This window comes from Rhinolophus sinicus, chromosome 6, assembly GCF_057876585.1.
Source record: "Rhinolophus sinicus isolate RSI-liver-muscle chromosome 6, RSI-T2T, whole genome shotgun sequence".
NCBI classification, from domain to species: domain Eukaryota; kingdom Metazoa; phylum Chordata; class Mammalia; order Chiroptera; family Rhinolophidae; genus Rhinolophus; species Rhinolophus sinicus.
This window is the reverse complement of record NC_142506.1, coordinates 32,958,073-32,976,191: the sequence shown is the minus strand read 5'-3', so window position 1 is coordinate 32,976,191 and position 18,119 is coordinate 32,958,073. Positions and strand designations below refer to the sequence as shown.

The window sequence follows — 18,119 nt, the reverse complement described above, 5'->3', positions numbered from 1 at the left end:
AACCCTTTTATAGAAAAGCCAGTCTCACAGATGAACATAAGTGTAAAGATCCTAAAGAAAATATACACTCTGAATTTGAGTGTACAAAACATACACATTATAAATATATGTGTGTATATGTAAATACATACATTGACCAAATTGAATTTATTTTAGGAATAAGAGGTTGGTTCTACATTATAGAAAAGTAATGAGGTATATTTTACCATATTAGCAAATTGAATGAGAAAAATCATATGATCTCATAAATGCAGAAAAAATTCAATTTCAACAACAATTCTAAATTCCAATGTCACCTCAGTGAGACCTTCCCTTCTCACTGACTTTATTAAATTTGTAATCCCTAATACTCTCCAACTCCCCTTGCTTTACTTTTTCCCATAGCTATGTTGTGTTAAAAAATCTAACATAATTTTTCATGTCTTTTTAAAACCTTTTTAAAAATTGTGGTTAAAATATACACAACAAAATTTACCATTTTAACTATTTTCAGTGTACAATTCAGTGGCATTAAATACATTCACAATGCTGTGCGATCATCACCATTATTTCCAAAACTCTTTCATCACTCCCAACAAACTGTACCAATTAAGCAATATGTCCCATTGCCCTAGTTACTGCTCATCTAGTTTCTGTCATTATGAGTTTGCCTAATAGATAATTTACTTGCTTTGTTTATTGTCAGTTCATTAGAAGTTAAGTTCCCTGAGGGCAAGAAATTTTGGCTGTTTATTGCAGAATTCACAGCATTCATGACAATTTCTGGTTTATTAAATATTTGCGGAAAGAGAAAAGAAGGGAGGAAGGCCGGAAGGAAGGAAGGGAGGGAGGAAGAAAGGAAAAAAAAGGAAAAAGGAAGGACTTTGAGCAAAGTAAGGCTAGAAAGAAACTTTCTTGATCTAATAAAAGGAATATATAAAAACCTATAGCAAGCATTGTACTCAATGGCGAAACGTTAAAGACATTCCTCAATGGCTAAAAACACAATGTATTTCATTTTTGTTTTACTTCAGAAACTTGTAAAGGTAAACAATATTATGTTTAATGATTCAAACATATATGATAAAAGAAACAATAAATGCAAAATTAAGGACATTGGTTTCCTCTGAGATGGGAGGGAAGGGGACAGATTGGAGCTCACATTTGGTCTTCTACAGCAATAACAATGTTTTTTTCAAACTGTGGTGGAAATGTGGGTGGTTAACATTTTTTTTGTATCTACTCAGTATTAAAAAAATGTTTAAAAAAATTTAAACCATAATACTGACTGAAAAAAAGCAAGTCAGACGAATTATATTCAGTATGGTTTTTTTAAACATAAAATTCAAAATCAGGCAAAATTAAATGACCATTTGTATGCATAACTTCTAGGTGGCAAAACTATTAAGAAAAGCAAGAATGATTAACATAAAATTTAGGACTGCAGTTACCTTTGGGGAAAGTGAGGCAAACAGCACTGAGAATGGCTTGTTGGGCTTTGAAAGTATTGGTGAGGTTTCTTTCTTAAGCAATTTGCAGGTGTCAATTTTATTATTCTCTACACTATGCATATATTTGATATAATTTCTTTGATAAGTATGAAATAATTAATAAATTGGTTTTGATGGACAACAAGTTCAGTTGTTAACCTAGATAAATTTTATCACTTGTCAACATTTTTCTTAGCATTGTTTTTTGGGGGAAGTGTTTGTCACTTGCTGATTTTCCTGTCTTTATATTTTTAGGATGTACCTCTGGAGCTAACTATGTGCCTAGGAACTAACTATGAGCAACATTTTTTAACGGAAAGAGAAAACCTTTCAGTTAACACTCTTCCATAGACTGCATTACTACAGTCCTTAAAAAAAATTTGAGTATTTTTATGTACAGAGTACCCATATATTCTCTTCCTCTCCAAGCCGCAGTTTCCCCAGTTATTTACATTGTTATTTAATTACTTTTTAGTTCACACTTAGGGTTCACTCTTTGTGTTATGGTTTTGACAAACTGCATAACACGTATCCACCATTACAGTAACAAACAGAATAGTTTCATGGCCCTAAAACTCTCTTGTGCTCCACGCCTTCATCCCTCCCCTACCACACCCAAACCCTGGGCAACCATTAATCATTATTCTGTCTCCATAGTTTTGCCTTTTGCAGGTCATGTAGTTGGGATCATGCCTTTTCAGATGGACTTCTTTCACTTAGCAACATGCACTTAAGGTTCCTCCAAGTCTTTTAGTGGTTTGAGGCTCATTCGTTTTATTGTCAAATAATAGAAAGCCTTCGATCATCATCCTCGCTGTGTGCCAGGCATTATTCTAAGTGCTTTATACATATTAATTTATTTAATCCTTACAACAATTTTATAAGGGAGGTACTAATAATATCCCCATTTTATAGATGAAACAGAGGAGACATTTTATAGAACACAACACAGAACTTAAATAAGTTGCCCAAAGTGGTGGAATAGGACTTGAACTCAAGTACTTTGGTTCTAGAGTCCATGCCCTCAACAACTATATTATACTGCTTCATATAAAAAATGTCTACTTTGTATCACCTGATCTTGTTTACGAATTCAGTGCCATATTCCCCAACTCTACCTACTTGAAGAGACCTCATATTTAATCTTTTGTTAATAAATTTTCTTATCTAAATAGCAGAAATTTTCCAACCTAGCCCATTATTCCATATGGTGATTAATAATGATTAAATACTGCTGAAAAGTGACAGCTTTTTGAACCTCTGCTATGTAATAGACACACTAAGTACTTCTCATATGTATCATAATTTTTATGACAGCCATTTGAGGAGCAATTATCTCTCAGGAAACTGAAGCTTAAAGAGGTTAAATAACTAGCTAAAGGTCACAGAGCTCAGTTATAGATCTGGGCATAGAATGCCATTGGTATTACTCCAAAGTGTGCTCTTAAAACTGCAGTTCTTAATTGCTTCTAATATCTTTTGGTTGACTGAGCTTTTCAAATTAGAATGACATTTCTGAAATAACCTTAAAAAATATGTATACGTAAGGATGTTATCTGTATGTGTATGCTTAAGAAATTATGGCAATATTGCTGTAATGTATAATAGACATGTGTCCTATAATATTTTGGTCAATGCTGTGGTCCCTTGAGACTTTACTGTAGCTGAAAAATTCCTATCACCACAGCTGTTGTAAGGTCACAGAGCAACACATTACTCACGTGTTTGTGGGGATGCTGGTGTAAGCACACCTACTGCACTGCCAGGCATATATTAGGTTGGTGCAAAAGTAATTGTGGTTTCCGCAATTTTTTTTTTTTAACCTTTTAAACTGCAATTACTTTTGCACCAACCTAATAGAAGTATAGCACAATTATGTACAGTACATAATACTTGACATAATAAATGTTCCTGGTTTATGTATTTATTATACTATACTTTCTCATCATTATTTTAGAGTGTGCTCTTTCTACTTATAAAGTTTGCTGTAAAACAGTGTGCCGTGTCACACTGGCAGCAGCCTCATACATCTTGTTTACCGAGCCTCTTGATTGCATCATTTTCTCTTACGCTGGATTTAATCTCATGTTGCACATGTGGTACTGGCCTGTAGCCTAAGAGCAATAGGCTATACCATCTAGGCTAGATGTGTGGTAGGCTAGACCAGGTAGGCTTGTATGAGTGTACTCTATGATGTTTGCTCAACGACAAAATCGCCTAATGATGATTTTCTCAGAACGTATCTCCGCTGGCATATGACTGTAACTTTGAAAACAACAAATTGTTTGGAGAAATGGTTAAATTACCTAAGGTATAACCACACAAAAGAACACTGCTACGTTTTCAAAAATGGGTAGATCTATATGTATTTCTATGGAAGATCTTTAAGACAGAAGACAGTATCTGTAGAATAATATATAAAGTTTCTTTTATATAAACAAACCAAAACCAAGCTAGATGATCAAATACATAATGAGTAGAAAACAATCTGCTGGTTACATTCAAAACTCTTAGCAGTGGCTCTCTTTGGAGAGGTAAATGGAATGGACAGTGATGGAGACTTTTATTTTTTAATCCATATAATTTCGTACTGGAATTTATTCTACATCATGGAGGTATTCATGTAGCAGTTGTCCAAAAATGTTAAAAGACTTTAAAGAACAAACACAAAATGGTTACACGTAGTCTCATTACAACAATGTAAAAATGTACAAAGTCAGAAATAAGCTTTGAAAAAAAAGCATGGTCCCCCCAATCCTTGATTAGGTAATGTGTTCTAATGTATAAATAAGTGAACAGAATCACACCAAGGAAAATTTGCATGTCTATTTTATTTCCGTTAGAAAAATATTAGCTAAATAAAATTTTGGTCCATTTTTTTTTTTCCTTTACCTCTACCATTCAAACTTAAATCTTTAATTTTATTCAAGTAAAAGCAGAATCATATATCTGACATGAGAACTAAATATTCGCACCATTAAATTAATAGGATTTAACTGAATTAGGTGTATTCTTTATTATTTCTCAGGAATAGTAACTCATCTTTCCTGCATATTATTTCCCTTTACTTTTATTTATTTGAGTAACTGTGCAATGCAAAGGTGTCTCTTTTCTCACATCCAGTAATGTGAGTGTGCATAAATGTACTTTATAATATCAGTAACTAGATCCATTATCTAATCTTTAATTCATATTCAATTCCCCTTGTTATATGGTATTTCCATAATATTTCAAATATTTTTGTCAGTCTGACAGTTTCCAACATTGATTATAAAAGTTAAGATGTTAATTTAAAAACATTATTAATTTTCCAGACTAAATAACACCAGGTTCCCTTAGAGTGATGCTGTTGTCAGAGGGCCTTGTACAGCTACTGCTTCAATCTCAATGCGGCCTCCCTGCAAGGAAAATAATGAAACAGTGTTTAGATCATTTTTTACAAATTAAGAGAGGTCCATACTATGTTTCCCCAATTCCCCGAAAGTAGGACCCAGCTGGACAATCAGCTCTAATGAGTCTTTTGGAGCAAAAATTAATATAAGACCAGGTATTACATTATTATTATATATATATATTATATTACATTATATTATATTACACTACACTACACTACACTATACTATATTATACCCGGTCTTATATTATAGTAAAATAAGACTGGGTCTTATATGAATTTTTGCTCCAAAAGACGCATTAGAGCTGATTATCGGCTAGGCCTTATTTTCGGGGAAACACAGTAATACCTACTAAAAACATACAACTAACAGGAATACAGCATTTTTTAACATTAAACTTTGCAAAGAAAGAAAGAAGAGGGAAACATTTACTAAGAACCTATGATAGGCCAGGTTACAGTGCTGATCATGTTCGTACACATTAGTTCATGCGACTCTCCCAGCAGCTCTATTAGACAGGTGTTCTCTTCTCAATTCAGAGATTGTTACATGGAAGCTCAGAAAGGTCATTTAACCTGTCCCACGGCACAAAGCTAAATGGCAGAGGTTCAAACCCACATTTTATGATCCCAAGTTCAGAGCTCCTAACACCTTAACAAGTTTGATGACACTGATCATTCCAAATAACAACCAAAAAGCAATAAAAATACCACTTACAAACCTGGCTCACTTTATATAGTCTCTAAGTAACATAAATCAATATAGCTGCTATTTCACTTTTTCTCACAGTTTAAGTATTCTGTTATGTCCATGTGTGGCCTTAATTTTTAATTTTCTGAAATTTTAAGACGTATTTAAAAAATTTCTTAAGTTTTTTAATTTTTCCTTATGCATGTAATATTGGGTGTTTCCTTTTAGACTTTAAGTTCCTGGAAGTTAGGGACTATTTCTTTCTTTTTAAAAATTTCCTGCCATTGTGCTTAGTTAGTTAGAGTCAGAAAACAATGTAGAAATTTAAAATTGTGCTCATTAGTTATTTTAAAGTGTACTTACTTTAGGCAAAGCAGCAACCTGGTAAGCAGCTCTTGCAGGAAAATTACTCTTGAAATCTAAAATGAAAAGAATTTCATTTTAGTTTTCAGATAGTGTATTGTTACTCAGTACAGCATAATCAAGACTCTGGAAAGTGCTTCATAGATTTCTCAGTTCTTAGATATAAGCAACATTGAGAAAAAGAAGCTCACATTCATATTTGTTTGATAAAATATTTTGCCATATGACTCCTATGATATTTAATACTTTTAAAATGTATTAGCTTTCCGGGAAAAAATGAAAACACTCACATACAAGGTCTGACAATTAAGTCTGCGAACTAGTTGCAATGATGTTGCTAACCTTTTTTGATATCAGAGGGATTATTCATTATGAATTTGTACCAACTGGACAAACAGTTAACCGAGTTTACTATTTGGAAATGCTGAAAAGGCTGCGTGAAAAAGCTAGATGACCTGAACTTTTCACCAACAATTCATGGCTCTTGCATCACAATACACAACACTGTAAACAAATAACTGCATTGCAACACCCTCCTTACTCACCTGATCTGGCCCCCAATGACTTCTTTCTTTATCCGAAGATAAAGGAAATATAGAAAGGAAAACATTTTGATGCTATTCAGGACATCAAGAGTAATACGACAGCACTGATGGCCATTCCAGAAAAAGAGTTCCAAAATTTCTTTGAAGGGTGGACTAGGCACTGGCTTCATTGCATAGCTTCCCAAGGGGAGTATTTGAAGGTGACCGTAGTGATATTCAGCAATGAGGTATGTAGTACTTTTTCCAGGATGAGTTCGCAAACTTAATTGTCCGACCTCGTACTCTGATACTTTGATTTTGTTTGATATGAATGGGGTTTTGTTTTTAAAGTGATAGTTATAAAAGTTATCGAAATAGGGAACAACTGTCCATCCCCAGAAATTTTGACAGGTGATTACACTGCTAACTTTGGTTTACTCTAGCCCTTTCTTCAGGACAGAATAAGTAATGATGCTTTGTCCATGTTACACCTTTGTCTCATCTCACCAGTTGGTAGGGACACCCATTTTCCCCACTAAGACAACAATGTTAATAAGTATAGACAACATTTACTGAGTACTTACAACACGCCAACATCTGTTCTAATGTGTTTACATGTTGTATTAACTCATTTAAGCATTCCAACAACCCTATGAGGTTTTATCCCCATTTTGCATATGAGGAAACCAAGGTATAAAAATGTGAAGTAACTAGCTAATGATTCTGAGAGACACTATAGAGATGGTTGCTAACCATGTCACAGCAATAATAAATACAATCTGTGTTTAAGAAAAAATTATTAGGAGGGCTTAAAAAGCCTGAGAAGGGTGTAACAGAATTAAGCTTTAGGAAAATGGATTTGTAGGGTATATTATTATATATTATATATTGCATTATCTAAGGAATGCAATAGAAATATCTTGGATCTCTTTTGTGGGGGCACAGGTATGTACCCAATCAGACTATTTATTTTTTTAGGACAGGGTCTGTGACCAACCATTTCTTTAGCATCTCCTATCACTCTTAATTCATAATGGACACACTTTAAGGTTAATAGATTTCTCTCTCTCTCTCTCTCTCTCTAAATTGGGGAATAGTGTGTTTTTCCAGGACCTATCAGCTCCAAGTCAAGTCATTGTTAATCTGGTTGTGGAGGGCGCAGCTCACTGGCCCATGTGGGGATCGAACCTGCGACCTGGTTGTTATGAGCACTGCGCTCTAACCAACTGAGCCAACCGGCCACCCCAATTCATTTCTCTTTATAAAGCCAAATTACTTACACTGTTTGTAGATTTCATTGACAGTACCAAAGTCATTTATGTCAGCCAGCAAAACAGTTGTTTTTACCACTAGAAGATAAATACATTGTCATTAGGTTTAGCTATTTGGTCTGATTCAAAACATTACTTAGAAAACAGAATATGGTACTATGGCTCTCTTGATTAAAATGATACTGAAATTAAAACAACTTTAAAAGCAACAAAGATATGGCATGATATGTCAAAAAGACCAAAGAAACATCAAATAGAAATGTGATGTAATACCAAGTTGCTCACCATTAGTGAAGTCACAGCCTGCAGCTTTCAGAATTTCACCCATGTTTTTAAATGCCTGTGAACCAAGGCAAGAAAGGCCTGAGGACTGATGTTATATTAAAGCTTTATGGCAATTAATCATATTTTACTAATACCTCCTTAAATAGTTTATGCTGAAGAAAAATTCTCCCTTTCTAGGAAATTCTACTCTTTCTAGGCCCTTCTAAATAAATCTAAAACAAATCAGGCTAGATCCATACAACTAAATTAATATTAAATTGTTACATGATAAAATAAAACCAAGATGCAGAATAACATGCACAGTAAGTTACTGTGTGTGTGTGTGTGTGTGTGTGTGTGTGTGTGTGTGTGTGAACATTTATGCTGGTACAAGCATTGACTGTCTCTGGAAGGATGTATAAGAAACTAGAAACAGGGCCGGCCCGGTGGCTTAGGTGGTTGGAGCACCGGAGCTCCTAACACGGAGGTCACTGGTTCGATTCCCACATGGGCCAGTGAGCTGCGCCCTCTGCAGCTAAAATTGTGAACAATGGCTCTCCCTGGAGCTGGGCAGCCGTGGGCTGCTGCGGGCAGCTGTGGGCTACTGAGTGCTGCCATGAGTGTCCAGCAGCCATCGTGAGCAGTCAGCAGCCCACAAGAGCTGCAAGCAGCAGACTGACGATCAGTGACCCAGCCGGAGGCAGGGGGTCGGCGGGGGGCAAGGCTCATAATATCAGCATGGGCCAGGGAGCTGTGTCTTACACAAATAGACTAAGAAACAACAGCTTGAACTGGGGTGGGGGATGGAGGCGGAAGAAGGTGGAAAAAAAAAAAAGAAATTAGGAACAGTGGTTACTTCTGATGAAGGAAGCTGGAGTGAGGGAGGAATAAAGGTGGGAACCATCTTTTCACTGTCTATGCTTTTTTATAGCTTTTGAATTTTTTTGCCATACCCACATATTACCTATTTAATTATTTTTTAAAAAACAAAAATATCATCAAATGATACATGACCAGTAAAGTGGAGAGGAAGAATGAATTGAAAAAATAAGTTAAGGGAAAGGTGAAAAACTGGTATTTTCTCTAACTCCAGAATGTGACATACATAATTTACAAATACATACTGTTTCTGAGAAAAAGGAAAAAAAAACTCTTTAAAGTCAAATATTGCTTTAAGGGAAAACAAGTTTTAATGCTTGCTAGCTCATACTTATCCTCAAAGTGATACAGAGTTAGTAACCCCGGGAATTATTTCTGTTTCAGCTTAGTGGATATTGGCTGAGAACTTCACACATTCCAGCACTGAGGAAGAGACTTCAACCCAATCTTTTCACTCACAAAAGGAGACAGTGTCTCACCAAATTTCAAGCAGATTATTCCACTGAAGGAAAACCAAGAAGCAATTCACTTACAAGAATTACGTGTATTTATTTTAACTAGCTCCTTATGGATGGACATTTAGGTTGTTTTCTGTCTTTGGATATCACAAATGACTCAGTGAATGCATTAAATTATAAATTAATTCTACTTATTGGATTAGAATTGTATTTCCCATTCTTATTTAGAAAAACATACTGGATGTAATCTTTGACATTTCTCTCTTACTAACAAATGTTGACTTTTACTCCTATGGTGGTGGGGTTGTTTGTCAGGTCAGTGGCCTTGATAAGAAAATTTCCCAATCCACATGGAAGTGGCAAAATATCATCTGGTTTCAATAATTTAGGGTTTCCCCAGCCCAGATTTACTGAGATATAGCTGACATGTAACATTGTTTTAGGCATATAACATGATAATTTGATATATGTATATAATGTGGAAGGATTACCACAGTAAGTTTAGTCAACATTCAATAATTCAGGTTTAAAGTAAGTCACCTTGGAAGAAACAATCTTTTTTCTTTTTTTTGGCTGTTAAATGATTCATCAAATTTCCAACTATCTACTGACATAAAATTGTCTTAAATCAATCAGTAACTTGAAAAGTAACTTACCTAGCAATCTCTCTAAACCAAATCAGCCAAATGGATTCTTAATACTCCTCAATATTAGAAAGTAGTAGAGAAGGAAACTTCAAATATGGAAAATGACTTACTTGTTTAGCTTCCTCTGTTACCCCTCCTGGCACAAGTTGTCCACTTGAAGGGTCCATGCCTATCTGGCCTGAAATGTAAATGGTCCTGTCGACTAACACAGCTTGACTGCAATAAATGGAAATCGGTGTATATATAAAATATAAAATGTAAAATTCAATGCTAAAAGATTTCTTTGCTAGAACACAAAAAGCACAAAATGTAAAATAAAAAAATTGATAATTGGACTTCATTAAAATGAAAAACTTGCTTGTTGAAAAACATCTTTAGGAAAATGAAAACAAGTAACAGATTGGGGGGAAAATATGTGCAAAACATGTATCTTACAAAAGACTTGTATCTAGAATATATAAAGAACTTTAAAACTCAGTAATATAAAGACAACTTCCCAAAAATGAGCAAATGATTTGAACAGATACTTCACAAAAGAAGACTTATGCAGAGCTAAGGAGTGCTGCACATGAAAGATGCTCAACATTATTAGTCATTAGAGAAATGGAAAGCAAAAGCACAGTAAGATACCACGCCGCACAATAGGATAGCATTGATAACAACAAGCGTTGGTCAGGATGTGGGGCAACTGCAACCCTCATACACTGTCAGTGGGAATGCCAAACAGTACAGACAGTTTCGAAAATAATGTGGCAGTTTCTTATAAACTTAAAGATACACTTAACATACAACCCAGCAATTTCTTTCCTACGCGACTACCCAAAAGAAAAGACTATGTGAATGTTAAGAACAGTATTACTCATGATCGTAAAGAGAAAAACAAAATTAAAAAACACCCACTGATAGATTCAACTAAAGCCTATATATTATTTGATTCCACTTACATGAAATTCTGGAAAAGACAAAAAGAATAGCAGCAGAAAGCTAAGTGACTGCCTGGAGCCAGGGGTAGGGGTGGTGATTGATCATAAATGGTACAAGGGAATTTCCGGGGGGTGATGGAAATGTTCCAAAACTTGATGTGGGGGGCGGCCAAATGGCTCAGTTGGTTAGAGCACGAGCTCTCAACAACAAGGTTGCTGGTTCAATTCCCGCATGGGATGGTGGGCTGCGCCCCCTGCAACTAGATTGAAAACAGCAACTGGACTTGGAGCTGAGCTGCACCCTTCACAACTAGATTGACGGACAACGACTTGGAGCTGATGGGCCCTGGAGAAACACACTGTTCCCTAATATTCCCCAATAAAATAAAAATAAATACATTTATTATTATTAATCAATAATTATTTTTTTAAAACTTGATGTGGTAGTAGATGTATGACTCTACACTTTTAACAAAATTCATGGAACTCTACATTTAAAATGGGTGAATTTTATTTATTTTTTTATTTATTGGGGTGACAACTGTTAGTAAAATGACATAGATTTCAGGTGTACAATTCTGTATTACATCATCTATAAATCCCATTGTGTTCACCACCCAGTCAATTCTCCTTCCATCACCATATATTTGATCCCCTTTACCCTCATCTCCCACCCCCCACCCCCCTTACCCTCTGGCAACCACTAAACTATTGTCTGTGTCTATGAGTTTTTGTTTCTCATTTGTTTGTCTTGTTCTTTTGTTGTTTATGGTTTATATACCACAGATCAGTGAAATCACATGGTTCTCTGCTTTTTCTGTCTGACTTATTTAAAATGGGTGAATTTTATAAGCAACTTAAACCTCGATAAAGCTGTAAAACAAACTAAAAAAAGCAATGCCAGGAGCACTGTAAGGAAATAATTATTCTCAAACAAGATTAATAACTCCTTGTTGAACGGTCAATTAAGGATCCACCTGTGAGGGGACACTTCACTTCTGCAGTGCTTACTTTTGAAACTGGCTTTTTTTTGTAACGAGGATACTAAATTTCAGAATTAGAATAAAATCAAAGAAAGAAGAATAAGCTACGCTGAGATCTGAAAAAAAGCCAAATAAATCAACTTCAAAAAAATGTGTTAGTTTCTGGATAAAGAAAGCTCCTCTGTTATTTATTTTTTAAATTGTGGAGACGCACACACACACACACATAAAAATCACCATTTTAATCATTTTAGGAATATAATTCAGGGGCATTAAGTACCCCCATTTTTAAAATGTTGATAAAGAAACATTTATATTATTTTAAATTTAGAAGCACTACTTGTTTTTACCATTTAAAACAGGATATTCTCATTTCTAATCTTCTAGTTCCCTATGTTTTGTTTTCCAACATGCTCCACTTTCCTATCTTTTATTTCAGGTTTCCCCTGATTTTCCCAACCATATCTTTTTTCTTTATAATTTTAAATATAAAACTTATACATTTTTCTTAAGTTTTTGAACAAAAGAACATTCACATGGTTCAAAAAATCCCGAAAATATACAAAAAAATCACAGTGAATACCCTCGTCTATCCTTACCCTCCATCTATTCAGTTCTGGGCCCCTATACATAGCCATTGCTCTTCTTTATATATTCTTCCAAAGATTCTTCGTGCATACATGAAGAACAGTGAATATAAACTTCTCCCCCCATTTACAAACACTCTTTTACACTTTGCTTTTTTCACTCAACAGCATATCATGATCTCTCCATAACTATACCTAGACTGCGTCCTCATTCTTGTAACAGTTGCATAGTATTTCTTTGTATGGATGTACTTTATTTAACTAGTTACCAGTGATTCCAATATTTTGCTACTGTAAACAAAACTACACTGAAAACCATCACACACACACACACACACACACACACACACACACACACACACCATTTTCCCTGAACAAGTAACTAAGACTTTCTTTCTTGCAAAGCCTAGGAGGTCCTCTGGTGGAGCCTTTCTTATACCATGCACAGGATCTGGCCTCATATGACAGCTAGTTCTGTTCTAACCTATCTCCTAGGGTATGCCAGACTGTACACGCCGTGAAGGCAGGGGCAATGTCTTACTTACTGTGTCTCTAACTGTGTAGGGCCTAGATGATTCCTTGCACATAGTGGGCACACAATAACTTCTTGTTGATATTTTACTCTCTAACCATTTAGTAGCTTAACCATGTTTGGTTGTCAGTAAAGTATCTTTTTAGGAGGATCTACTGGTTTATAATGTGGGTTTTGCAAGACAAACAAATGAGAAACAAAAACTCATAGACACAGACAATAGTTTAGTGGTTACCAGAGGGTAAGGGGGGTGGGGGTGGGAGATGAGGGTAAGGGGGATCAAATATATGGTGATGGAAGGAGAACTGACTCTGGGTGGTGAACACACAATGGGATTTATAGATGATGTAATACAGAATTGTACACCTGAAATCTATGTAATTTTACTAACAATTGTCACCCCAATAAAAAAAAATGTGGGTTTTGGAGAGCTGAAGAGGGTAGATTTAAACTTGGTACTGTGTGTCCCCGAAAATAAGACCTAGTCGGACAATCAGCTCTCATGTGTCTTTTGGAGCAAAAATTAACATAAGACCCGGTATTATATTGTATTATATTATATTGTTATTATATAAGACCGGGTCTTATGTTAATTTTTGCTCCAAAAGACGCATTGGAGCTGATTGTCTGGCTAGGTCTTATTTTTGGGGAAACACAATATTAGGACTTAGAAAGTTTAGGAATTCTCCCTATCTGGCTTTCACCCTGGCCCACAAATTGATTAACTATTGAGTTTGTTAATATGTAAGCTTCTCGCAGGTTGAATAGTACCATCAGCTAACACTGTTTCTATTAACTGTCCTGTGTAGAATTAGGCTGTCTTCGGCCCTTTGCAAAGTACCTTTAACTCTCCCCATATCTGGAACATAGTTTAAGCCCTTATGCATTATCATTCATCAAAAACTTTATGACAGTAAGAAGGAATTCATTTATTCTCAGAAAATTAAAAACCCTCAAATAAAATATGAAAAAAAAAAAAGTAAGGCCTGGACCTCTGAGACTATTGGAGCTATGTGAGTTCTCTCTTATAGATTAGCAGAGATAGTTCACAAAAACAATGATAGTTGACCCTTCCTAGGCATAAGAATCCCATTATCCATAGACAGTCATTAGGCTCTAGAACAGTTAGGTGTTCTACTCCCAAGTCAAAGGGTAATAATACTTTGAAAGCATCCTAGTAATAATTGTCACATCATAATCTGTGCCTGACATGGACTATCATTTCAAAATTTTATGACCATTTAGATGGTATGCAAACAAAATGGAAAGCAATGCAATAGCAATGTGATGTCGAAATCTCTCAAGGTTCTGTTGTGAAGTATTCCTGAAATGTGCTGAACTGATTAGCTAATTAGTGACAACACCCCATCCACCCCAATGCCAGGGACTGAAAGTTCAACACATTCGAATTTTTCCTGGAAAAGACCCAGAATTTTCAAAAAGTGCACTCACTGCAAACTCCATGCACAAAATCTCATTTTCCAAATGGTTGTTAAAACACATCCAATTAACTTTATCAGAACATAACTAGTTAGGTGAAGTGTGTGTTTTCTTCATAAAATATTGAAAATTAGCACCATTTCTAGTATCATCTTTGGATACAAAAAAAGCACCCGAGGCACAATGTCCTGGAAAGTCTCCACACAATGAAGCTGGCTGATGGCTTTCCTCTTGTTATACGGGCATATTCATGGAATGATTCCCTTCTTTTTTGCTTGCAGCTTTATAAAGATAGTTGACCGGCAGGTCAGTCAACCAGGGGTACTACTATCCTGCTTTCTTTCTTGAACAAAGTATATACTTGAGGAAGGTATATGCTCCAGGCTCTGTGATCACTTTGCTTCGTTAAGAATCACTTTTATTCTGAGGTAAAACTAATGGGTGATTGAGGGATAAGGATTAGGGCATCAGGAGAAAGAAGATTACTGATTTTTCCTTTTACTGTAATATCCCTTAACATCTTCTCCTCAAATTACTATCAGAATTCTCTTCTTAAAAGTGATCTGATCATGTCACTTCCTCTTCAAAAACATTTGATGGCTCCTCAGTGCATTCACAATAAAGTTTATACTCTTCAGTTTAGCGTTGGAAACCATCACAATTGAGACCTTGTAAGAGCTAATGTTTAGCAAGGGACAAAACAAAAATTCAAATTCAAAGTCTAACTCCTAACAAGTGTTTGCCAAAGTGTAGGTCACACACAAATACTGCATAACAGCAAGGAAATGATTTCCTTTCCATTCTCTTTCTTCATCTGAAAAATGGGGACTGTAATACTAGTAAATGCACATAAAGCACTGAGAACAGTGCCTACTGCTGAGTAAGCATCAATAAATGTTTGCAATTAAGAGTTCAATCCTCTGATTACATGGAGAAAACAAGTTAAAGAAACCTATCACTTTTAACCAAAAGAGAAAGGCTTTGGGTTTTGAGCCAACTGCAGTATCTAGCTAGAATTTAATAATATTTTTTATTCAATTGAGTTTATTTTCTACTGTTACCGTCTATTGGGTTTTCTATTTAGAGTACTGTTGTAAAGTTCGCTTTTTAAATTTGTAAAAGTGAGCCATCACAAAATAAAGTGTTAAGTAAATTATAATATAGGTGGTACAGAGATTTGGCAAATGAAAAAAAGAGTAAAAGTGCTACTTGGATGACTAAATGTTACTCCAGAAAATCTTTATGCCATGTGTTCTTCTAGCTCTGTACCTCAAGTCATTCCCTCTAATTAGAATGCCCTTCACTCCACAACTTCCTGTTGAAGTCCTGAACAAAGCACAGTTCAACCCTGAACAATGTGAGGGTTAGGGGAGCCCACCCCCTCCCAACTGCTGAGAATCCAACTTTTGACTCCCCCAGAACATAACTACAAATAGCCTACTGTTGACTGGAAGCCTTACCGACAGCATAAATGGTTAACACATTTTGTACATAGTATATATTATATACTGCATTCTTACAATAAGGTAAGCTAGCGAAAAAATGTTATTAATAAAATCATAAGGAAAATACATTTACAGTATTTATTGAAAAAAAGCCACATATAAGTGGACCTGTGCAGTTCAACCCATGTTGTTGAAGGGTCAACTGTAATTTAAAAATCAAACTTTACAATAGTACTGTAAATGCAAATCCAACCTTCAAAACCCACCTCAAAGACTACCTCTCACTAGGAATCTTCCTAAATCTTCTGTCCCTCTGCCCAAAGTTAGCATCAAATTCTTTCTTTTCCTCTTTTGTCACCCCTCACCCAACCTCCATGTCCCCTCAGTCCCACTGCATTTTATTTCTAAGCCTACTATAGTTACTCATCCGCCACACATAAGTGTAGGTCTTGTTCAAATTAAGCTCTGTCACTTGCAGACTGTCTGACCTTGGACAAGTTCACTTTGAGCTTCAGTTTTCTTTTGTAAAGTGGGGATGGGACTTAGAGAAGTTGGTCTGTTATGGTGCTTGCTATGCCACATGCACTAAATTAAAATGTTTGTTTTTCGTTTCCCGATATGTGTGACTGTCTTTCACACTGGATTGATTCTTACACATTTTTATATCTCCTGCAGTGTTTGGCAAATAGTAGGTACTCAACACATGTCTGTCATAGTTCAAGTGTTCCAGTTGCAGAAATTTTCCAGCTGTGGTTAACAGTGAACATACTACAGACTATTTTAAAAAGGAAAATGGAAAAAAGGTTACAGGATATACTTTAGTGAAGTATTAAAAATAACAAAAGTAATATTAGGAAAAAAAGTCTCCAAGAATGCATATAAGATCCAGTAATTTTAAATGAGACATTTTTAAGAAAACAAAGTCTAAAAAAAAAAAAAAAAAAGGAATTAACCTTTCAATTTAACAGTGCTTCTGTACACAAGATAGACCGCTGGCCAGTATACCTATTTTAACTAGAGCATGTCGGGCAATCTTAGAAAATGATCTTCCTTATGATTTGTGTTTTATTTTAGTAGTGGGAAATAAACATGGGCAAATAATTCATAAACATCACAATGCATTTATATATGTGCTGTAAAAACCAGGGTCTTGGGTAGATGTGCAAGGTTTTGCTAAGCATTTCTGTGAAAAGAACTCACCTCTCCCCAGGGCACCCACATCTGTGGATAGGATTTACTCCTTTGAATTAAGACAGAATTAGACCAAACATTAGGCCAAGTGAAAGAGAAGTCAAGTCACAAAGGACCACATAATGTAGGATCCATTTACTGTACATTTAGAACAGGTAAATCCATAGAGACCAACAGTAGATTAGTGGTTGCCAGGAGCCGGGGGAAGAGAGTGACTGCTAATGGGTATTGGGTTTCTTTTTTGGGGTGATACAAGTTCTGAGATTACATACGGTGTTTCCCTGAAAATAAGACCTAGCAGGAAAATCACCTCGAGTAAGTCTTTTGGAGCAAAAATTAATACAAGACCGGGTCTTATATTATATTACATAATTATATTAATTTTTGCTCCAAAAGATGCATTAGAGCTGATTGTCTGGTTAGGTCTTATTTTGGGGGAAACACGGCAGTGGTGATGGCTGCACTACTCTATGAGTATAGTAAAAAAAAAATCACTGGATTGTACACTTTAAAGGGCTGAATTTTACAGGTATGTGAATTATATCTCAATAAAGCTGTTACAAAATAAATAAATAAATAACAGACCACGTCTAACCCCAGGAACTTTCTGGCTGACTGCGCTCCCCCGTGAGGCAGTCCACCTGGGTCGGGGCAAAGTCTCGGGGAGCGCAGGCTCCGTGTCTTAGTGGGGTTCCGGACCCACTGTGGGTCCATGGGTGCGTTGTCCCTTTCCCGAGTTACGTTTCCTCAAGTGTTAGATTAGGTGGGCCCAGGCCCACCCCAGCTCTGATCCGGATTGTCACTCCCGTACACCTCACCCCACACCCGACACGCCTGGGGTCCGTCGCGCTCCCACAAGCCAAGTTACCTGTAGGGACCAATGGCCCCTGGGGCTTTCGTGGTGCTGATCACCTTTCTGATCAAGGATGACATAGCTAATCCTTTTCCTTTGAGGCCTCTTGGAGAGAACTATCCAGTACTCTACCCCTGCTCGCGACTACTGGACTATCCAGACCCCAGCAGTGCAACCAGAAACACGACGCCGGGGCGGGGTTCGC

The 18,119-nt window shown here is 36.0% G+C and overlaps 2 protein-coding genes across 3 annotated transcripts in view; one reads left to right on the top strand and one right to left on the bottom strand.

Moving 5' to 3' along the window:
• ERICH5 (glutamate rich 5) overlaps positions 1 to 9,520 on the top strand; it is a 40,689-nt gene extending 31,169 nt beyond the window's left edge. For both annotated transcript variants that reach the window (XR_016021515.1, XM_088799037.1), the window contains one exon: positions 9,240 to 9,520. The gene's annotated coding sequence lies outside the window, so the exon portion shown is untranslated. The remainder of the gene's footprint in view (positions 1 to 9,239) is intronic.
• Positions 4,281 to 18,113, bottom strand: RIDA (reactive intermediate imine deaminase A). The gene is made up of 6 exons (XM_074317085.2): positions 17,930 to 18,113; positions 10,071 to 10,176; positions 7,998 to 8,052; positions 7,722 to 7,790; positions 5,918 to 5,973; positions 4,281 to 4,867 (listed from the first exon to the last, which is right to left on the bottom strand). The coding sequence occupies exons 1-6, from the start codon at positions 17,992 to 17,994 to the stop codon at positions 4,805 to 4,807; spliced, it is 414 nt and encodes a 137-aa protein (XP_074173186.1). The 5' UTR covers positions 17,995 to 18,113; the 3' UTR covers positions 4,281 to 4,804.
• Positions 18,114 to 18,119: the final 6 nt, after the last annotated feature.

Coding starts and splice junctions, on each gene's coding strand:
- RIDA (XM_074317085.2), bottom strand. CDS start 17,994: ATGTCATCCTTGATCAGAAAGGTGATCAGCACCACGAAAGCCCCAGGG. Junction 10,177..17,929: donor GGGGCCATTGGTCCCTACAG/GTAACTTGGCTT, acceptor CATTTATTGCAG/TCAAGCTGTGTTAGTCGACA. Junction 4,868..5,917: donor AGGTTGCTGCTTTGCCTAAA/GTAAGTACACTT, acceptor TTTTCCTTGCAG/GGAGGCCGCATTGAGATTGA.